This window comes from Hydra viridissima, unplaced genomic scaffold (assembly GCF_058129835.1).
Source record: "Hydra viridissima isolate aposymbiotic clone 2 unplaced genomic scaffold, HvirCarnegie_v1 scaffold_4, whole genome shotgun sequence".
Classification (NCBI taxonomy): Eukaryota; Metazoa; Cnidaria; class Hydrozoa; order Anthoathecata; family Hydridae; genus Hydra; species Hydra viridissima.
Genome location: NW_028324303.1, coordinates 1,193,144 through 1,217,581, shown reverse-complemented (window position 1 = coordinate 1,217,581; position 24,438 = coordinate 1,193,144). Strand labels below are relative to the sequence as shown.

General features: G+C 26.4%; 2 protein-coding genes across 5 annotated transcripts; one reads left to right on the top strand and one right to left on the bottom strand.

The window, feature by feature from the left end:
* Positions 1-85: 85 nt before the first annotated feature.
* Positions 86-22,436, bottom strand: LOC145183312 (tetratricopeptide repeat protein 27-like). 3 transcript variants are annotated; one of them, XM_090085290.1, is made up of 24 exons: positions 22,365-22,436; positions 18,872-18,939; positions 18,514-18,597; positions 18,360-18,417; positions 18,067-18,187; positions 17,554-17,785; positions 17,057-17,093; positions 16,791-16,863; positions 16,509-16,560; positions 16,332-16,412; positions 16,057-16,100; positions 15,485-15,597; positions 14,938-15,004; positions 13,553-13,702; positions 12,874-12,933; positions 10,548-10,748; positions 9,718-10,098; positions 9,516-9,602; positions 9,245-9,305; positions 7,084-7,136; positions 3,441-3,518; positions 2,900-3,011; positions 677-777; positions 86-401 (listed from the first exon to the last, which is right to left on the bottom strand). In XM_090085290.1, exons 2-24 carry the CDS (start codon positions 18,897-18,899, stop codon positions 294-296), a joined length of 2,382 nt encoding a protein of 793 aa, XP_089941416.1. In that variant the 5' UTR covers positions 18,900-18,939; positions 22,365-22,436; the 3' UTR covers positions 86-293. The 3 variants fall into 3 exon arrangements, with proteins under 3 accessions (XP_089941416.1, XP_089941417.1, XP_089941418.1); XM_090085291.1 differs by lacking the exon at positions 22,365-22,436 and adding an exon at positions 19,528-19,556; XM_090085292.1 differs by lacking the exon at positions 22,365-22,436 and having other exon boundaries at positions 18,067-18,182.
* On the top strand, positions 21,168-22,579 carry LOC149889338 (uncharacterized). 2 transcript variants are annotated; one of them, XM_090085325.1, is made up of 3 exons: positions 21,168-21,226; positions 21,422-21,499; positions 21,589-22,579. In XM_090085325.1, exons 2-3 carry the CDS (start codon positions 21,435-21,437, stop codon positions 22,424-22,426), a joined length of 903 nt encoding a protein of 300 aa, XP_089941451.1. In that variant the 5' UTR covers positions 21,168-21,226; positions 21,422-21,434; the 3' UTR covers positions 22,427-22,579. The 2 variants fall into 2 exon arrangements, with proteins under 2 accessions (XP_089941451.1, XP_089941450.1); XM_090085324.1 differs by lacking the exon at positions 21,168-21,226 and having other exon boundaries at positions 21,315-21,499.
* Positions 22,580-24,438: the final 1,859 nt, after the last annotated feature.

Sequence of the window (24,438 nt, the reverse complement as noted above, 5' to 3'; positions counted from 1 at the left end):
TCACTCAATGGCCTACCCAATATTTTGCCTAATATTCTTTAAACATTAATTCAATAAGCTTTATTATTATATACACAACAAAATATCAGCTTTAAAATGAATTATTTCTTTAAATATTTGTTCTAAGTAAAAATTAGTTTAATTCAAATAGGTCTTTAAAAAAACATGATTGCCAATTCTTGAATTGGTCATCAAACAACTTTCAGTATTTAAAATCATTTATGATAAAGAAACCATTAATAAAACAAAAATGCAACAGCATCAATCACAGCACACATCACAGTTCATATCCATCACAAAGCATGCAAGAGTTGCTGTAACTCATTCACATTTTCATCCAGTTCCATGATATATGGTTGGACTGTTTCAAGTGGGTGGTTATTTATGTCAGTAAATGCTTTCTAAAGGTAAAAAAAAAAAAAAAAAAAAAAGGTAAGTTATTTTTTATTTGTCCTTTTATAAATAACAAATAAAAATGTTAATAATATAATTAAATAATTAATGGATTTTACAGGACATAATCTTTGATGTAGGGATTAAGTAAACACATATAAAAAAGTTGTTAAACTTCTCTGAAATGGGTGCTTATTGTTTATTTCATACTCCTTTATTACAACTTTATAGGATGTAGTTTTTCTGACTATTTTAAATTAACTTTTAGGTCATTTACCGTTACCTTTAATCTAAGAGACAGATTTGTAATACACATTTTGGAGGTTGTATATAATGTTACGGCCCTAGCTTTGAGCTCAGTAGCCATACAAACATCTCTTGTAACTAAAGCAGATGAATATAAAAGTATCAATCAATAGAAGTATTACTGTCAACTCTTACAATTGTTAATAAACTTACTATTTTACTAATATTTACAGTATTGGACAAAACATGGTGGACAAACTCAAATTTAGAACAAAAGTTGATCAAAAACTAAAAAGAACTAGTAAAACAATTGAAGATATTGTTTTCTATGTAGTTTATTATGTTCTTAACAAAATTTAAAACGTTTGAATCATACTAAGAATCACAAAAATAATTTATAACACATTTTTCTCAACAAACAACATTTTTTCTTGGACAAGGTGGCCAAATCAAAACGAAGTTTTTTTTATAAGATTTGATTGTCTTTATTCAATTTACCGTATTCTTTTGTTTTCACTTATATCATAACATTACTCTAAAATAATAAAATAGATTTTGGAACGTCTGGCCAATTATTTTTTCAATTAAACTAAAAATAGATTTAACTTGTGAATATGGAGTAAATTGTAACTTAAAATGGCTTACAACAAATTAGGAAGTGTTTTACGTGAAAATATTATTAACCCCTTAACTGTGTCTGATGGATATATCCACCTTTCAAGGGTGTAGCTCTTCGTGTGTCTGACGGATATATCCGTTTATTGGAACTGTAGGCTTATATGTGTCTGACGGATATTTCCGCATTTTGGAACTGATTCGGAAAATTAATTAAACAGTTTAAAGAAATCGTTAACAAAAATATTTTGCCGTAAATAACAAAGCGATTTTTAAAATTACGCCACAGTTAAGGGTTTAAAGATTTTAAAAGCGGAAAACGTCTAAAAAACTGAAATTTGTAGAAAGTATAATATAGCTAAATCGACTGTAAGCAAAACTGTCAAATCATTTGGATCTCATGACTGCTTTAAAACAAACCATCGGGGCGGACATCCAAGAAAAACATCACAAAGACTAGATTGAATAATTGTTAAAGAGCTTAAAAAAGATCCATTTTTGTCATCCACAAAATTAACCGAAAAACTTGAACTACATATCTCTAATTGCACAGTGCGACGAAGAGCTAACGAAGCAAAATTATTTTCTCGAATGCCTGCTAAGAAACCACTAACTTCTTTTAAAAATAGAAAGCTAAGACTTGCGTTTGCTGAAACACACCAAAATTGGACTGTGGACCAGTGGAAAAACATACTTTTTAGTGATGAATCAAAATATAACCTTATTGGAAGCGACGGCAAGAAGCAAGTCTGGAGACCAAAGAACAACAGACTCAATACTAAATATACCAAGAAGAGTGTTAAGAATGGAACATCTGCTATGGTTTGGGGATGTTTCTCAGCACTAGGAACTGGTCCTATTCACAAAATTAATGGAATTATGGACCGCTTTGTTTACAAAGATATAATGGAAGATGTTATGTCACCACATGGTGAATGGGAGATGCCCCTAAAATGGATTTTTCAACAGGGCAATGATCCCAAACATTGTAAGTCAAAAATTGTAAAACAATGGTTTAAGGACAAGAATATCACCATAATGGAGTGGCCTGAACAAAGCCCTGACTTGAATCCCATAGAAAATTTGTGGGAAATAATTGACAATAAGATTGAGCATGCAAATGTGAAGACCAGTGAGGAATTATTTGAACAAATCGAGAAGGCCTGGCGAGAGATTGATATGAGAATTGTTGACTCATTGAGTCTATGCCTCGAAGAATGAAAGCAGTAATTAAAAGTAAAGGAGGTCCTACCAAATATTAAGTTAACTTTTGAAGTTTTTTGAAAAATAATAAGTTTATTTTTGAATTTTTTTGAATTTTCAATCAATTTTTTGAATGTCCACCTTGTTTTGTCCGAAGAAAAATGTAGTCTGTTAGGGAAAATGTGTTTTAAAAATTTTTTAGTGATTCTTAGTATGATTCAAAAGTTTTAAGTTTTGTTAAGAACATAATAAACTGCATAAAAAATAATATGTTCAATTGTTTTATTAGTTTTTTTTAGTTTTTGATCAACTTTTGTTCTAAATTTGAGTTTGGCCACCATGTTTTGTCCGATACTGTACTAATACTATTATGAAACATTTTACTCATTTTGAAACAGCAAAATATCTCGAGACAGAAACCATTAAAAAGTACAACTGCCACCTTTCATCAACTTTCTTGTAACTCTAATAACTGCTCCCAGTTCTTTCTCGTTTTTTTCCCACTCAGTGTGCTGTGTAAAGCACCGATGTGATTTGTAAAGAAAATCTAACGCCTTAAAAAAAAATTAACTTCATTAAAATCCAAACAGTTCAGTTTACCTCTGATATAACTATACACACACCATAATTATACGCATAACATCATAATTATACACATAGCATCATAATTATATGCATAACATCATAATTATACACATAACATAACTCACATTAAACATTTTATGCTGTTTCTTAAGTGTTTCAGCATAGTTTCACATAATTTCACACCATAATTAGTAAAAAAAATTAATCAGTTTTATAGGCTTTTTCAATAGATTTGGTGGATAAATACTTAAGGACATACATCTAAATATAATCTTAAATCAAATTTAATTTTACACTGTTTAAGACCCTTTTAAGGTTATGTTTAGTCAAAAAAGGTAGATCTGTATGCCAGGATATAAGGAAAAAAAAAAAAAAAAAGATTTAGAATTTAAAAAAACCTTCTCTTGCTGCTCAAGGTTTGCCTCAAATAGAGTCAGTCTGGCGTAGCTTTCCCAAACATATGGATCACTTGTTATCTAGAGTAAAATAAGATTCATTTGAACTTCTTCAGTCAAAACTTGATCTACAGCATTGGAAATGAAAAAATAAATAGCACTATGATAATAAATTATGATTATAAAAACTCAATCCAAGTATATAAACTATTTTTTTCAATAAGTTTTTTGGTATTTATAAAAATATAAATTTGAAAGAAACACTTTTAGAAAATCCAAAGGAAAAACTAAAAATTCAACTCAAAATTTTATTCAAAGGATTCTAAAATCAAATCTTTGTATGTCTACTATTGTTTCTTCTGGGCATGCCTGACATTATGAGACTGTGCCTAGCCCTCCTGTTTATAAAGTTGAGATCTGATGGTGAAGGTGGCTAATCAAGATTTTTATTTGAAGTACTGGAAAGAAACCGTTGTGTAATTTGGATTGTTATTTTGCTAAATATCCTAACAAACTTCATTTTTTGTCAATACCTATGGTTAAGGGCAATTATAAGAAGAGCGTAACCCACCTTACCTCTTCAAAAATTCGGTATTTTAGTTTGGTAAATTGGCATATATTAGTCTTCATAAATGTAAATACCAGTCTGTTGTTGTCAGTTAATCCCCACTTAAAAAACCCAACTGTAATTACAAGGTACATTATATATATATATATATATATATATATATATATATATATATATATATATATATATATATATATATATATATATATATATATATATATATGCTATAAGTATCTATATGAATCTATATATCTGAATTTTTATTGATCACATTTATTTTAATCATATTTAAGATTTTATGCTAAAACTCAAACATTTAAAATTTTGAAGTTCTTGCTTATTTTTTATTCCATTTGTAGCAATTAATTTGTAGCAATCGATAGGTTTCAATGGAGAAACTTTTCGTAAAATCAACCATATTTAGAAAATATGATTTTTTTTAACGTAAAAAAAAATGAGTCAACTAAAGATTGGAATATTTTAGACATTTTTAAAACAAAGCATGCATATTTAAAGGTTAAAATGTAACATGAGCTATGTAAAAAACTATTTTAAACTGTAATTATTTGACTACATAATTCCAAAAAATCAAAGTTTTAAAAAAATGAAAACACTTTTTTTTCTCAACATGCTTTGAAAACTTACTGATTTTTTTCAAGGTAAATTTACAAAATAAAATGACAGCTATATACCCAAGCTAACAATAAGTAACAGTAGGATAGTTGTAAAGTATTTGTAATGATAACATTGCATCTTGTAACTAAGGGTGTACTAACTTGTATAAGAGATTGTGTACTTGTGTAAGAGATTTTGCATTTGTGTAAGAGATTGTATATTTAGGTAAGAAATTTTGCATTTAGGTGAGAGATTTTGTATTTAGGTAAAAAATGTTTTTACTGAATCTATAATAGTGAAAAATACCTACTTTTTCATGAATATGTAGATATGTTAGGTCTTTTTGTATTATGAGATGTTCCTATAGGCTTTCATTTGAATATCTAAGTTATACTGGTGAAAACACAAGACAATAAGTCAAAGTAAGTAATTATAACATATTGAGAAAAAAACTTATCTTTTTTTTTTGATTTTTATATTTTTTTTACATTTTTTGAATGCTAAAACTGGGAAAGATGAGATGAATTGATGGAAAGGATGAGATGAATTGATGGAAAGGATCAGAATCAAAAAAGATAAAAATTATTAAGAGTGTTTATCGATAAGTTTTTACTACTAATTATTCATTACAACATTTCTAAAATTCTTTATTACTATATTTCTAAAACCATATATTTTAATTATTATTGTTATTATTAATTACATCATTATATTATATTTTATTCATTATATTTTAACTATTAATATATTTTAATTATTATATCATCTTATTATTTATTATATTTAATTATTTAACATATTTTAATTTTTATATTATTTATTATTCTAAAACTATTTATTAATATATTTCTAAGATTGAAACTCAACTCTAATTTTTTTAATTGAATAAATTACAAACAGTTGCAATTTTAATTTTATAGTTTAAAGAAATAATTTGAAATTAAGTTTTTTATTTTAGTATTTAATTGAAAATGTAAAAGCACTTCCACACTATTTTGCTAATGATTAAAATCAGTAAATATAATGGAGAGGATGATATATACAATACTGAAATAATGGAGAGGATGATATATACAATACTGAAATAATGGAGAGGATGATATATACAAAAGTACTTGATAAGTTAAAGATTTATATTCAATTTATTTTAAATTTATTTCAATAAAACTCATGAAGAAAATCCAGATGTGAAACCTGTGCTACTTTTTAACTAATTAAATTTAAATTCAAATAAAATTTTATTTATAATTTAGAAATTAAAGAACATTGATGCATTGATGGACAAATATGACACAAGATAAGTTTTCATTTTCTCTGGTATTAAAAACCTCTTTTCATGTTGTTGAAAGAAAAAAAAATCATCTCAGAAGCAAGATGTTTCATCTGAAGTACTTTGCTTGTTTAACATATTGCCTAATGAAAATTTAGTACTTAGACCAGGACATTTTAGGATTTGTTCACAACACTTCCCCTGTTTTCTCTACTTTTAACTAAGATATATCAGCCTCATAAAAACTTTTTCCCTTCTTTTTTTATTCTTAAGGTGATGAGGTAAGGATGCAGCTGCAAGGTAATGAGTGTTGATGCTAGTAAAGGTAATGAGTGTGAATGTAATGAGTGTTGATGCTAGCATCATAAATCTTAAAAAAAAAAAAGTCACAAATACATCAGCCAATGTGATCGTAGCATGTAGTTATCAATACCCCAAAAAAATACTTTGCATGAAAAGAACAAGAATTCTTCTTTACAGATCCTCTCACCATTTTATCCTCAATTTTCTGCTTGTACACACACTACCTTGTGGATCCAAGAGCAGGAAGTTTCTCCTGAATTGAAAGATCCAGTGTGCAGTTAATCCATGAGTCAACCTCTACCTTTTTTGGCATACTTTGTGCAGTAAATAAGTCATTATAATTAACACTTGTTTATAAATTCTTGCTTATCCTTTAAATCTCTTAAGGTCCTAAATATTTTAGATGGCTACGAAAAATTCAGCCTGTATATATAAAAACATCCAGATTGATTTTTTGATTCAGATTGATTGCTAAAATTCAATTTTCCTACTTTTCAAACACTCATAAAGTACCTTCAAAATTCTTTTAATACCAAACTTTTACAAATATGGATTTCCAATTTTTACACATCATTTAAGATCAAACTTAGTTGACTATTATGTGTTTTGACATAAGTGTTAACCACTGTTATAAGTACATAAAATAATTTAGCCATTTTTTATGAATTTATGAAAAATTTATAGAAAATTATAAAACAACTGTTGTTTACTTTTTTAAATTCCAGTAAAAATGTAACAAGCTGCATTATATAATACTACTTGTTACACTTTAACACATTATTAGAATTTAAAAAAGCATTATTACCTGTTAAATATGTTTACATAAGCATATGTAACAGGTTGTATTATAAGCATATGTAAAAGGTTTTGTTAAAGAAAAGTACAACTACCTGTGAAGTAACATGAGCAAACATTTTCTGCAGCCTATCTTTTAATCGATCCGCTAAAAATAAATTTGATAAAATCACTTGTATGACCTATATAAGAGTGCATATCTGAATGTAGGTATAAACTTATATACATCCATGCATGCATGCGTACATACATGCATGCATACATACATACATACATACATACATACATACATACATACATACATACATACATACATACATACATACATACATACATACATACATACATACATACAAACATACATATGTACGTACGTATGTACGTACGTACAAACGTATGTACGTACGTACGTACGTATGTACATACATACATACATACATACATACATACATACATACATACATACATACATACATACATACATACATACATACATACATACATAAATACATACATACATACACTCAAAATATTAAACACAAACAAAACATTTTTTGAATGACATTACTTGTCAAAGTTTTACTTAAAAATGAGAGGTGAGGAAGGGGGGGGGAGAGGTGGCAAATTAAAATTGAAAAACATTTAGATATTTATTAATGTAATATGAATCAATTTATCATTTGCCCTTAGTGACTATAACTGCTTTACATTTTCATAGTTGTTAATATACATGGTGTCCAAAAAGTATTAGAAGTAAATTTCCAGGACATTTATTCCAATTTTCCAGAGACTACAAATCTTCTTTTACTTTGTAATATTTAATTTAACATAATAGAATACTGTGTGTGTATATACAGTGGTGATCACATAAATAGCACACCTAACGCTTTAATCATTAGAGCTAATTTCTTTAATTATTAGGAAAATTTTAAAAAATATAATGTTAATTTCTATTTATAAGCTATATACCATAAGAGAAAAAATTCTTTTTATGGCTTGCATCAAAACATTTAAACTTACATTAAAATTTTCTTGGGTAGCCCTTATTCTTTATTAGTTTATATCTATACAAGTAATTGTAAATATTAGTTATAATGTGGATTTAATTTTCTTTAATTGAACATTCAGTAAAACAGGCATTATTTTGTAGAAAAAAGAAAAAAAATTTTAAATATATATTAAATGGGCTTAACTTTTCTCAAAGTTCACATCAACTAGGGTGATCTAGAAAATGGGTTCAAAACTGTTAAAAACAAATTGAAAAATAAAATACCACTGGTGATAAATTTCGAAAGCCGCTGCGGAGGCTTTTTATAAAAAAGAAGAGACCCCTTGTTTCAAAAACCAATCAACTAAAGCACGTAAGGTTTGCAATGCTTTTAAATAAAAATATTTCCTTTCGGATAAACGTTTTATGGACTGATGAATCCAAGTTTGTTCTCTTCAAGTCTGATGTAAAAGTATATGTTAGGCGTCCTATTAAGCAAGAAGACTTTATTGTCTTCTCTAAAGATGGTGAAGCAAGGTGGGGGTAATATTAAGTTTTGGGAAGCTATGTCCTGGTATAATATTGGTCCGCTGGTCAAAATCATCACATCATGATGGCATACTCATAAAAAGGTTTTGACATCATTCAACAGTAGTGGCATTCCAGAGTTATTGAACTTTCCACAAAACTCATTAAAACTGCATATTTGCTTATTTTATAAAGTCCAATATTGTTCCATAACCTCTTGATCGGATTCAGATCAGAATTTCAGGGCTAGAACATTAACTTTATTTTCCTTAAGCTAGGATTTTACAGATCTTACAGTATGCATTGGGTCATTGCTGTGCATTAAATTCCAAGTAACAGGTAGGTTATCATCAGCATACAGTCTATTACATTTTATTTGTATTTTTACATCATCTTTGTATTTGTATTGATCCAACTTTCACATCCACACAACGAAATTTGATAATAAAAGTTTTTATTATAGTATTGTTGTATTATGCTAACATAATTATTAGATTTGATAAATGCAAGATTTATGATTGTTTATTAAAAGAGCAAACTGAGAATATCTACTTGAAACAGTATGAACGCAGACTTTGTAAACTTTTGTCTTAAAGTTATTTAAAAAATTTTTTAAAAACTTAATTCAAACAATTATGGATGATAGTTAATATAAAAATAAAGAGCAGAGTTACTTTCTTTTATCCATAGGTTTATTTTCACAAATCTCTTGGTCACACATGCTAATAAAATTCTCTAACCTTTCAGACCATTTTTGTCTTCAACTTTATCCAGTACAACATCTACCAAAATTCTTAGTACCTAGATTTTAGAAAAAAAGATGATAGTAAATACAATGATCTTTATGATCATGATGACCATTATCATCATGATGATCATGATGATCATGATGACTATGATGATCATCATGATCATGATCATGATGATCCTGATTATGATGATGATGATCATCATCATCATCATGACCATGATGACGATGATCATAATGATGATGACAATAAGCATAAAAACCTCTGTGTCAATAGTTTTCCTTTTGAGATCAACAAGACGGTTCACACAGTTTATAGAATCTTCAAAGGATCCAAGGTCAGTTGAAACCTATCATAAATATAATGTAGAACTAGAAAATAAAAAATTGAAATAGAAAAATCCAGTTGATATCAAATTCTTTATACTATGAACAAATACTAAAAAATAAATTGTTTTGACTAACTAGCAGAAAGTTTTCCCATATTTTCCAGTTATCATAAGACAGTCGTGTAGCTTCCTTGAGGGCTCTGAAAGCTTTTTGAATTTGATTCATTCTAATAAAGGATGATGCAAGATTATTCCATGCCTGAGAATTATCTGGATCCAAAGAGCAACACTGTTGTAGCGCTTTAGATGCCAAATCAAGCTGATTTGTTGCCATGCAAGAACAACCCAGAGAAAATGCTATGTTTGGTTGTAAACAATTTAACTCCAGAGATTTTTGAAGGTAAGGTATAGCCTCTGTAAACATTTGTTTACGCAGGAAAGAAAGTCCAATTGAGCGCTGTGACCGAGCACTACGATGGTTAGAAACTTCCCAAGCTTTTTCATAATATTGAGTATCCTAATATTTTTAGTAAATATTTAAATCCAAATGCAAAAACCTTTCAGCAGGAAAAATATAAAAATATAAAATTCTTGTAATACTAATCTTCAAAGACATCAATACATAAAATTGAAAAAATAGTAGTAAATAAAATTTTAATATCCTGTCTTTTTTTTAATTTACAATATAGGTGTATGTATGTATGTATGTATGTATGTATGTATGTATGTATGTATGTATGTATGTATGTATGTATGTATGTATGTATGTATGTATGTATGCATGTGTGTGTATATATATATATATATATATATATATATATATATATATATATATATATATATATATATATATATATATATATATATATATATATATATATATATATATATACATATTGATAAAAAAGCTACTATCTTTGTTATCCATTAAAACTAGCTAAGTGTGAACATTATACTTATATTTACCATTGTTGCATCACCAAGAAGACACCATAATGTGGCTGTTTCTCTGATAGCTAACTGGTTGCGAATTACTGCCTCTGCTTTCCCATGTTTTCCAAGCCGTTGATAGCATACAATCACATCGTCCCATAAATGCAAACGTAAGAAAATTTCAAGTGCACTATCTACAAATCCACAGGATAAAAGGAGCTGGGCTTGAGATTGCTTAAAGAGAAAAAAAAAACTTTATGCTAAGTTTACAGTAAGCGTGCAATGACAACAAAAATTTTGCCACAAAAGTCTCAAAGATTTCATCACTTCATACTTAAATCTTTAGTCTCTTTTTACGAAAAGTTTTTTCTAATTGTTTGATTTTCATTAAAGTTCTTTCACAGAAATAATATTAAAAAATGTGAAGCTCAAGGACTCTAAGAGTCCATGACAAGCTTACCTACGTTATGACAAGTTTATTTACGTTATAACAAGTTTACCTACGTTATGAAAAGCTTACCTACGTTATGACAAGCTTACCTACGTTATGATATGAGACCTAATACAAGACATTATTAATGCACCGTTTTTATCTATAATACATTTTACCTAAGAGTTTAAAAAAAAAAAAAAAAATAGAAATTTTCCTTTATTTAAATAGTTCTATTTCAACTGTTTAAAGATTTTACTGTCAAAAAGTTTTACAGTTTAAAAATTAAGTTAAAACTATTATTTCTTTTTTTTTTTAAAAAAAAAGTCCAACATAAAAACTACTTAGAAAACTACTTAGAAAAAAAAAAATACCTCGCTTGAATGAAAATAAAAATAAAAACTTCAAAGTTCTGAAGATAATCAGAGTTTCGTCGCAGCAGACATTTTGGTGATATTCATGCCTTAGTTACTTCAATTATTCATTCAACTTGTTTAATAAAGTTTTTGTAATTGTATTGTTTTACAATACAAACAATTACAAAAACATTTATAATATAAATATTTCCCTTTTTAATAGGTTTTTACAATTCCCAGCAAAAAGCATTTACTTGGGTAATAGGATACTTTAAATTTATCTGGGTATTAACTGGATAAATTTATCAATTACTTATTCTCAGCATTATAGCAGAAAACTATTAAATAAGCCGTGAAGCATGAAATTAGTCATTTTAGATTTTAAAAAAAAACAGTAAAGTATTTAACAGAAGAAAATGAAAAAGTTTTACCTTTAAATTACATTTTTCTAATAATTTTTTTGTAAAACTGATGCATTACAATCAAAGCAAAGTTATGATTTTGAAGACTTTAAAAAAGGTATGATTCTGAAGACTTTAAAAATTTTATGAATCTTAGTAACAACTGCACTAATATATATATAAGAAACCAGGTTCAACTCAATATAATATATCAGAAACCAGGTTCAACTCAATATAATATATCAGAAACCAGGTTCAACTCGCTGTCTGGTTAATCAGATTCCTCCTATGTTTCATCATAATCAATTTCCTCATCAGTTACATCATCAATTTAATTTTAAAAAATCATAGAAAAATGAGCTCCTTTGTGAACCTCTCAAATTTCTTGCTCAATAATGGTGATAGATTTACCATACTGTCATAAATTAATCCCTGACATTTTGTGGACATTTTGGCAAAGTGTAACACTATTTACAAATTGTTTGAAAACTTAGGCCGTCAACTGCAACCAATTTGCTAATCTTCTTACTTAGAGGTTTTAAGCCTTTCTTTAAGAAACCATCAATACCAGAAACCTTTGAACTTTGGTGTTGATTGGTTTACTAGTGACTGATCTTTCTCGTAGCAAAATTTATCTTGAATCTTGTACTTTGCTTGAAGGCATAAGAATTTTATTTTAAAATTTTTTCTATTAAATATGATAATGATGTTAATAATAATTATATGACAAACAGCAATTTTGTGTAATAACTATGCATATTTTAAAAACTAATTATTTGTTAAACAATAATGTTAACAAATAGATTAAAATATTTTAAAATTTGAATACTTAATAATTCCTTTACATGCTGAAAATCTCAATTTTGGTTTGTTTACATTATGTTAGTACTTATATTACAGCTATGGGATGGAATATTAAACCTCAATAAATGTCATTAAGTTGGAATTATATTATAAAGTTTTTTTCATGTCATTTAAAGTCCTCCACTAATTAAAGTTGATCATAGCAAAAAAATGTTATTTATAAAAATAATTTTTAAAAATTTACAAAATTTAAAATTACTTGTAAAATTACTGGGTAATTTGGAAAGATTAACAAGGTAACAGGTAAGAAAAAAATCAAACTACCCTGGGTAACAGGCAAGGTTATACCCAGGTAAGAAACACTGTACCTCACACATCCAGATAGGCTGCAAACCAATACTCTGCATAAGAATTTGTCTTTCTTTTGCCTTTTAAATTAAACAAAAAATCATTAGTAAATATCATTATAATAAAAAAACAGAAATTTAAGATTTATGTGTGTGTGTGTATATATATATATATATATATATATATATATATATATATATATATATATATATATATATATATATATATATATATATATATATATATATATATATATGTATATGTATATATATGTATATATAAGCATATATATGTATATATATACATATATATACAATGGTGGCCAAAAGTCTTGGAACAACATATTTTATGTTACAGTAAATATTTTAAGTAAAATAAATAAAAAAATAAATAAGTTCTAAGTATTTTTTTAAACAACATTCTCTTTAAAAATATACCTCAAACCTTCAAAATTTATACTTTAGATCAAAAATAAATTTTTTTGGTCGTTAAATGTTTTGTTCCAAGACTTTTGGCCACCACTGTACATATGATTACATATATATGTATATAAATACATATATACATATATATATATATATATATATATATATATATATATATATATATATATATATATATATATATATATATATGTGTATATATATATACATATGTATATATATATAATCATACAAAACAATATGAAGATTAATGTACCTCAGGAACATCTTTTTTATAAGTGCTATGCAGTTCTTCTAACTGTGAAATAGATCGTTCCATTTTTCTAGTGTTAGCAAACTCAAGTAAACATCGGAGATATAAACTTTTAAACTGAATTGACCACTCTTTGGGGGCTTGTAAAACACTCTAAATGTAATAAGGTTTCTAAGACATTTAAAATGTATGTATAAACATATTTAGGGTTGGCCTTTTACTAAATTTTTTCTTAGATTAACATTTCTTTTAGATTAGTTTTGGATTGTGATGCTGTTTTTTGACAATATGCTGCGCTGCTTCCTCTTAAGAAATTGGTTTTTTTCATCTAAACTAGATATTTCATGCCACACACACTTCTTGAACAAATTCAAGGTCATCTGAATTAATTGGAAAAAATTAGACAGCAACAACATTTTTGTCCATTTCAGTTTTCACTTTGAAGGTCTACAAGACTTTAGAGATTCTTTGACAGCCTCAGTTTCTTAAAAAATTTTTAATGTAATTCAAATGCATCACTCTGAAACACTAACTAATTTTGCTATAGCAGTATTAGATTGGTTTCCTTGTTTATTTAAACCAACAACTTGCCATGTAACGCTCTTAGGAATACTTCTCTTGCTCATTTGGTCTAAAATTTACCAGATCAGATTTGGCATTATTTCAAAAATTATTAAATTCTTCATGAAAAGGTTTAAGGTAGGGTTTTATATAAGTAAAAAATTTGTAATTAATTAACTCTTAACAGAAAAGAGAGAGAGAAGTGTCACACATGCACAAAAAAGGTTCTAATAAAAAAATGAACTCTTTAATAAACAAACAAAAAAAAAAAGATTTTTAAAAATATCTCTGGTTTTGATAATTTTATCATCAAAAAATTGATTTCATTAAAAATTAACAGATAATATAAAGTAAATATATCATAAATTAATTGTTAATTAAAAGGCTGGGTCAAGATGTCTCAAGTTATAATATTTATTGTATTCTGTAGGCAATAACCAAGTATTTTTAAATTTATTTAAATGGTACTTCAAAGTTAAGTGTATATAAAAAGATAAAACATTATGTATATCATTAATATTATTTAACTGTATAAAATATGTTAGTAGGGGAGTTTTGCCCCACATCACCAAGCAATAATATGATAATGATAATTTAGTATCCTTAGACTGTCATGACAATTTACACCTTGCTAGAAATGTTCATTTATTGCAAATGTTTAAAATGATTTATAACAGCAGAATGACAGTATTATATTTGGAGAAAAGTTAAATGCAAATTCTTTGAAAGATCATATTACCCCTTGAATGATCATACAATTTCTTTGATAGTTTTCAACCATTTTTATAAACTTTCAATAATGTAAAAAAAAAAAATGAAAGTCTTACTTCTATATAAGGCATCACTTCTTCAACAGCAAGTTTATCACGAGGTCGAGATTTATGAAGGTATATGCTATAAATACAGAAATCCTGATAATTATTTATTTAAATAAGCTCTGACCATGTTAGTCATGTTTTTTAACAGAACTATAATTTCCTATAGCAATAAAAATGCTTTAATTTTTATTTATGTTTTTACTATATTATATTATCATTAATATTGCTAACGCTATCATTATTATTACTTCTTGAACATGCTTATCTTTTAATATGGATTAAAAATGCAGGGGGACGAAGGGGGAAGTTTAGGTGATATGGGTCTAACTAAGAATTTAACTTTATTTATTAGTCTACATTAAACCAATGAATCTTTTACTTACAGGTAACTAGACCCATATTACCCAATTGACCATTTTTATATTTTAGTATAGTGAACATGTTTTATAGGCTGAATATAAGTTAATTACTTGCCACAAAACCAGCAACACACATTTCACTTATCATTTCAATAAATTTTGCCAAATTCACAACCAATGTCAGTATTTTTACTTACCAAGTTGACAAGATGAATGCTTGATCTATTGGAAGAAGATTTACAAACTCCATTGAACTTTTATCAACAAACTTTATATGTGGTAACAGAGTGTCATCATCGAGGGTTACATCCTAAAACCAATAAATGAACTTTATTTGCTCATGTTCCTCATCTGATTCAATTCTAATTGAGAGCCAGATTGAAGTAAGTCTGATGGAAGTAATTCTATGAAAACAACAAAAGAAGTTTTGAACTGAAACTATAAATTAGACTATATATGCCATTAATTATTCTTAAACTAATTAATACTACTCTGCCATAATTAGCATATTTTTTGAGTAGTAGAGGATATAGGCTGCATAAAATGTAACTGGGAAAATTTGGTGGCCAGGCCACTGTGGCTATCAATGCCTCATACTATGCCTTAAAATGGAATAAAATGTAAAAATGTTAAAAAAAAAACAACAAAAAAAAAACAAAACAGAAAAAGCAAAAAAATTTTTAACAAAACTAAAAGCCTTGTATTAAAAGAACTGATGCATTAGCAAAATGAATTTTTGAAATATGCTTTATTTTTCATAAACACTAACTGTTGGCAAATCTTTTATTGTTTCTTCATGAGATGTTACAAGCTCTAAATAAAACAGGTTTAAGTGCAAATAATATAAGTAGAGTAAAAAATAATTTTATTAAGCTGATTCTCATTAGATTCATAAAACAGCAAAAAAACTTTGTGAAGAAATATATTGAAAAATTTAAATAAAGACTTTCAATGAAGTTCTTTACGAACTTATAAATACCAAATAAAAAATACCAAATAAAAAATACAAAAAAACAAACAAAACGTTAAAATTATTATTCGCACCTCTCTTTTCATTTAAATTTATATCAAGCCTCATTTGAGGAAGATCTTTTTGTTGAAATTTCGTTCTTTTACCCAATGATGCTAAATTTAAAAAACGCAACAAGACAGAAAAACTCTTCAAACAGGTTTATTTACGTTTTTTTCTATTTACATTTTCAGCTAACAGAATTTACTGACCTGTAAGAGCAAAGTCAATCTGTAACAACTTTTGAACTTTTGAATGACACTCCTTAACCCAATAAAATTTCAAAAGTTTAAAATCAAATTTACAAAGAAATATAGACATAAAGATTTATTAAGAGCTTTTCTTAACATGAAACACAAAATCATTATTTTAATTATACAATAATGTAAATATTTTAATTTAAAATATTTATATTATTACATTTGCCATTTTAGGAAATATTGAAGGAATATAGATGTGGTTCTGTAAGCGCTCAGAAATAAACTAATTTTTACCTTGCACTTATCAAAATCATACAATTTTAAAAAAGCGTGAGAGATATCAAGGTAAAACTCTGCTTGAGACTCTCTAAATATAAGAAACACAAAACACAACTTTGCACACACTTTGTAAACATACAAAAATAATTATTGGTCTTCAACAATGAGATTTTGAAAGCACAATTTTGTGTCATTCATATACACCAATATACTTCCACTAATAGTAATGTAAAAAGGATCAAATATTTAAAAAAACGCTAAAAAATAAGCAGAGCACATACTTTGTTTGCAAGAAAAAAGAACTTCCAGTGCAATCAACTACAAAATTGAGAAAAAAAGAAACAACAAAGGAAATAACAAATCAAAGAAATATGGCAAAACAAAAGAAAATGAACCAAATAATAAAATTGTTTATACCACTGTATGCTTCATTAAGTATACGTGTGTGTGTGTTTTTATATATATATATATATATATAAATATATATATATATATATATATATATAATATATATATATATATATAATATATATATATATATATATATATATATGTATATATGTATATATATATATATATACATATATATATACATATATATATATATATATATATATATATATATATATATATATATATATATATATATATATATATATATATATATATATATATATATATATATATATATAGCATTTTGATAAAAATGATTAATTTTTTTAAAGCAAAACTTTCAAAATCTTTTTTTTGAAGCTTTTTAAATTAAAGACATTGATACCTGCCATGTAAAGATCATTTAAAATTTTCAAATGTTGTTCATTAACTTCTTGAACTACATCCAAAACTGCTAAAAGGCATTTTACAGACCATATAAGCATGTGATCAGAAAGCAGAATTTTTAAATCCAGCAAAATTACTTTTGCAATCAATAGCAAGATTGGGTGAAGCACAAGTTGGTAAACATCATCTCCGTCTTTTTCTAATGCTTCAATTGCAAGTGAAACTATTTCCTGCATAAAAAAACTACAACTAGTAAACAAATATAGTACAAATATATTTTACCATCACAAAAATAAGACCAGAGCAAAAATTTTGTATTTCATTTTGTAGATTAAGAGAATTACCAGGACTCCCTTTAAACAGCAAATGAATATCAAAGAGGTAAATGTTATTTTTTACATATATCAATTGTACAGTTTAATACAAAATGAAATTTAACAATTTCAATAGCTTTGTAAATAAATTGTCAGTAAACAAGTTTGCTAAACATTGAAAGAATTTATTTTTAAACCTGGGAATGAATAACATCATTGAGTTCTTCTATACTAAAGCTAAACTCTTGTGGACCGGTCCAATTGACTTGTAAAAAAAGCTTCAATGCTGTGATTCCAACCTCAATAACAATTTCTTTACTTGTGGCACAAACAAAAAAATATAGTCACCAGGTTATCTTCCTGCATTTTTAAGTTATTTGATAATGTAAAACAAAATTATAAGACAAAATTAAATACAAAATTCTACTCTTAACACCATGTTCATTAAAATTTTTTTTCAAATAAGAACAAACTTAAAAAAAGAATATACCTCGTCAAAGGTTCTTCTAAAGATTTTTTGATCCACAAACTTAACAAAGAGTGAAGATCTGAAAGGAAAAAAATTCAAACCTAAAATCAAAACATTAAAAGAAAATAAATATAAAACATACACAATGTATCCTGGTATGCACACAGTATTCTACCTGTACCAGAGGACTTATTAGCTAGAATATGAGTCAACAATGATTTGCCAAACAAACTAGTGAAACCATATTTCAAGATACTATCTATAAAAATTGAAAGAATTTATTAGACCACTGTTAAAGGTGAAAAAAGTACTCTAGTGAAAAACAGATCCATATTTAGCAATGATAACATAGTTATACAATTATTATTTTCCTTTTCACCAAAACCATAAAAATCTAGAAGGTACTTGATATAAATTGAATTCTCTGCTTAATGTTGAAATTTTCAAAATTTAGATCAAATAATTACTTTTGAACGAAAGTTTTTTTTTTTTTTTTTGGTTGTTTTTAATTTAACTATTCATTAAACTTTTACCAGATATTTGCTCTTCTGTTTCAGGCATTTTAAATGTATGTAGTGCAAGTTTTCTTAAAAAAACAATCCTTGATGAGAAAAAAAATTGATCAGTTTGATTCTATAGTAATAATAATAGTAAAAATAATAATAATAATAGTAATAATAATAATAGTAATAATAATAATAATAGTAATAATAATAATAGTAATAATAATAATAATAGTAAAAATAATGTGTCTATATATATATATATATATATATATATATATATATATATATATATATATATATATATATATATATATATATATATATATATATATATATATAAAGACATATATATATACACACACACACACACACATCTGTGTGAGTGTGTGTGTGTGTGTGTGTGTGTGTGTGTGTGTGTGTGTGTGTGTGTGTGTGTGTGTGTGTGTGTGTGTGTGTGTGTGTGTGTGTACTGTATATAAATAGTATTATCTATATACAGTACACACACATTTTATTTAAATTTTGGCAATAGTCACTAAATAAATAGATTTAAAAAGTGCAATACTTAAGCTAGTATATGGAAGATGTATTATAAATTAAAAGAATGTCATTAACACAAAAAACTTAGGTAGTTAAATAACTATACACATAACTAATTTAGTTAAGTAAATTTATGTAGATACCAATTTAACTTCTTGACAAAACTGCAGTTATTTACTTTTTTGAAATAAGTACTTTTTTCTCTGTATTATCAAGAGGGACTTTGAAGATGGTTAAAAATAGTTAATAGGTAAAAACAGAAGGTGGATTAAAAAATAAAATTATAGTAATTACTCTATGGTTTTACTGTGCAGCTGATTTTTTTTTTTTTTTTTTTCTATATGAAAAAAAAGTAAACGAGAAAGTAATCGATTACGTTCTACAATTTGCCTAATACTCATTTACCTAATTGGTCAATCTAAATTTACAATGTAAAATAAAATATATTTCGGAGTCTTAAAATATTTTTATGAGACAAGCTAATAAAATTATGATTTTTTTTTGACTTTTTAAAATCTTTATATGTGGTAAAATATTTTTTTCCTAGTAAGACGTTTATTGTTTTATCCCTTGTTATTAATTTACTACAGAATATTACTAAAGATTTTTTTTTTCAGTATATCTTTTAGTTACACACGTGGATTTCATAAACTTATTATTTTCCCCTTGGGTAGTAAGTTTTGCGCCTTAATTCAAAGTCGAGCGGCAATGATTCGGTTTCGGCGCTTAGTCAGAAAGAAAACAAAGTGGCAAAAAAACGAATAATTCAGTTTGATAAAATAAGTCCAATACCGTAAAATGGGATAAATAGAACCGTAGTGGTAATTCCAGGAAGTGGAAAAAGCTTTCATTTTTTTATCGCTTTTTTTTTTATTTATTTTTAACACAAAGGCATTTAATGTGCATTATTTAAAAGTCTAAACTATTTCTTTCTTTACTACAAATCCACTTATTTTCATAAATGTGTGTTAAGTTACGTCATTTTTGAGGACTTTTTTGAATAGTTGAAACCACCTGGGTTAGTTGAATGCAAAACCAAAAATGACTGCGAGATCAAAAAAAATTTTCAAATAAACTTTAGGTCTCTGCAGTTGTAAAATGTATTTCATAGTACCAACCTTTACAGTACAGTCAGTTTAACTGTAGTTACAAAGTGTATATATAGCTTTTGAGTTATTCAGAGTTGGCGGATTTCGTAAAAAAACGCGGCCTCTAAATAAGCCGTAACACATAATGAAGATGAGTATATATATATATATATATATATATATATATATATATATATATATATATATATATATATATATATATATATATATATATATATATATATATATATATATATATATATATATATATATATATATATATATATATATATATATATATATATATATATATATATATATATATATATATATATATATATATATATATATATATATATATATATATATATATATATATACAGTGTCCTCAAAAAAAAATGGGACAGCATGACGTTTTTGTTAAAAGTCATAAAAATCATTGTTGTATCAATTATTTTAAATTTTTTTTTCTTAATTATAAAATTAGAACAAATAATGAACTATACTATTTAATAAAAAAACAAAAATAATTGATTTAACTTTTGTAATTCAACTAAACTGCAGAATTGTTAGAAATCTAACATAAATGAAAAAATTGTATACATTTTTTATAATAAAGTAAAGTTGATTGTACCATTAAATGTTTAAAAATTTTTGGTTTTCAATGTTAGATACTTAATATATTTACACTATTTTAATATTTAAAATGAAAAGAAATTGAAAAAAAAGGACGTGGGCCTCAAATTAACAACAGGTAAAAAAGGGTATCTTTAACATTGTATTTTATATTTCCGATTAAAGCTTTCCTCATTATAAAGTGTTACATGTAATTTTATATTGTTTTTTTGCAAAGTAAAGTTATTTTTAACTTTTCAAAATGACATTTTGACTCAAAAAAGTTTATATTATTTTATTTAAATTAAATTTTTTAACAATTTTATATAATTAGAAATTATAATTAAATGGCAGCAATGGCAAAGTTAAATGCTTTTGATTCTACTACTACAAAAATTCAATCATTAAATAGGTATAAGACATTCATACTTATAGTATTTTGGTATTTAGTTGGAACTATATCATTTGTTTATCAGTTAAAATTCATATTTACCAACTTAGGAAAAAACACGTTTCAGACTTTGATAAAGGAAGAATAATTCAAATGCACAATGCAGATTGGCCTTTGCGTAAAATTTCCAAACAAGTTGGATGTGGTAAATCTACAGTTCAAAGAGTTGTGTCCAGATTTATTTCTCAAAATTCAATTAGCAGAAAGTCAGGGTCAGGAAGAAAGCGAAAAACGACAGAAAGAGAAGATCGATTGATTGTTAGGGAAGTGATGAAGAATCGTAGGATATCAGTGAGTCAGATAAAACAAAATTTAAACCTTGAACACTTATGTAACAATACAATTGTTGCAAGAATAAAGAAAGGTGAAGAGTTTACTTCAGGGTGGCAAACAAAAAAGCCTTTTATAAACGAGAAAAATCGTGTTAAGAGATTAAAATGGTGTAGAGATCATTTAAGCTGGACTTCAGATCAATGGAAACGTGTCATATGGACAGATGAATCACCTTTTGTGCTACAATATGGTAATCGAGGAAGAATTTGGAAAAAAAAAGGTGAACCATATAATCCAGAGTGCACACGTGCCACAGTAAAGCATGACAAAAAAATCATGGTTTGGGGTGCATTTGCTGCTCATGGTGTGGGAAACTTGTACAGAGTTGAAGGAATTATGGATCAACATAAGTACCATTATATTTTAGTTAACCAATTAAAACCTAGTATAACACATCTATTTCCAGATGGAAACTATATATTTCAGCAAGACAATGACCCAAAGCAAACAGCAAAAAAAATAAAAGATATATACAAAAGGCTGGTATACCTACCTTTGAGTGGCCGGCACAATCACCTGATCTTAATCCAATTGAGAACCTGTGGTCTATATTAGATTCTAAACTAAAAGACAGAAAACCTTGTAATGAAGATGAATTATTTTTGACACTTTTAAAAGGTTGGAACTCACTGGAAGTTAGCTTGTTAACAAAACTAGTTGAAAGCATGCCCTATAGATGCCAAGCGGTTATTGATGCAAAAGGTTATGCAACCAAGTATTAAAAATGAATATTATGCTTAAAACTGATTTAATTTCTATTTAGTTGTATCAAGGGAAAATGTAATTGCATAAAGCATTCTATGTTAAACAACATAGATGTAAAAAATTAGAAAACATACTCAATTTTACCATTCTTTTTTAAAAAAGTTGAATTTTCCTATTTTAGTTGATTTTTACTAATTCCGTTGTTTTGTTATAAGTCTAACTGTTTTATTGACTTTTTTTTGTTTTTAATGAAAAATATTGTGTAATAGAAGTAATTATTTGACATATTTTAAAAAAAGTTAAAAAATATTTGACAAAAATTTAATTTTTTTTGCTTTTTTTAAAAAAATCATGCTGTCCCATTTTTTATTGAGGACACTGTATATATATATATATATATATGAAGCCATTTTTGTTGAAAGAGAAAAAGCTTGATGTTTATAAGATATATATGTATGTATATATATCACACACATCCAAACTGGTTTTTGAAATCTGAATTTTTCTAGAAAGAAAGTATTTTTTAAACATCAAGCTTTTTCTTTTTCAACATAAATGGCTTCATAGATTCGTGCATTTTTACATAAATGAAGACCACACTGGAAAAACGACCAAGCTACATTTTTATTATTTTGAGTAAATTAGATTTTAAACTTCAAAACACCATAGCTCACATCATAGCTCACTTATTTGATAAGCTAAATATCTGTGTAATTTGATCGGTTTTCTAGTTATATAGTCAATTATTATATAGTTAAACTGCAGCCAAATATAACAGGGACAAAAAAAGCAAAAATGTAGCTTGATTGTTTTTCCAGTGTGGTCTTCAAATGGCTTTATAGGCTCATTCTTATAATGAAATAATAAATTTAAATTTCAAGTGTTCATAATTAAACTAAAGTTTTCATCGAGATGTTGAAACGGTCTGCTACTTTCTGTTTGAAGAGGTTTAATTTACATCTTTCGGTGTATGTTGCCTTAAAGTTTTGTTAAAAAATTTTTTAAATTCCTTGACATGGAGGGACACATGAAATGAGGGACACATGAAATGGAGGCGAAGTAATAAAAAGTAAAAAGGATGCCGTTAATGTCACAGAATGCCAAATACAATAATGCAAGCAAGATAAGTTGCAAATGCAAAAGCATGTAGATTTGTGTTAAAATCTTGAACCTTCTGGTCGAGTATATTTCTTTTAACTGCTCATTTACTCAATTTAGTAGGTCAACAGGCAACCACAACTTAGTAAAATTGCAATAACTTCTCTTTTTCCGATCATTTCTGATTTTTTTTTGGCCTTCACATTTAGTAGGAGCTTCCTTAAATACTCTTTGTCTGAGGCTTAGACTGAATAGCTTTTGGGAAATCAATGTTGTTCCGGCAAGTATTGCAGAAAAATGAAAGTCAATTAGCAACTTATTTGCCTTCCTATCTTACCTTAGAAACTAGTTTTAAAAAAATCATCTTCACCTTACATCAGCATAAACCAGTTTAACAAAGCCGTTAGTGTTTCTTTTTTATGCCCCATTTTTTTATTTTACCTTTTTTTATTAAAAAAAAAAAAAACTGTTTTCTTTTAAGACTTTTTATGTTTAAAGTTATTAAAAAAATAAAAATAATTTCATCAGCATATTTGAACATGAACTGTAAATTTGTACCATGTCTATCATGATGCTTGTATGTTTTTGTATATTTCTTGTATATTTTTTGTATATTTATATTGTAATGACTGTATTACTCTTTAATGGCAAAATAAATAAACCTAAAGACCGTTCTGAGAACTCATTTTTATTACAGATTCTAATTGCTCATAAAAAGAGATAAAAGGGTTTAGAAATTTTGGATCATTTAAAATTTATGAGCG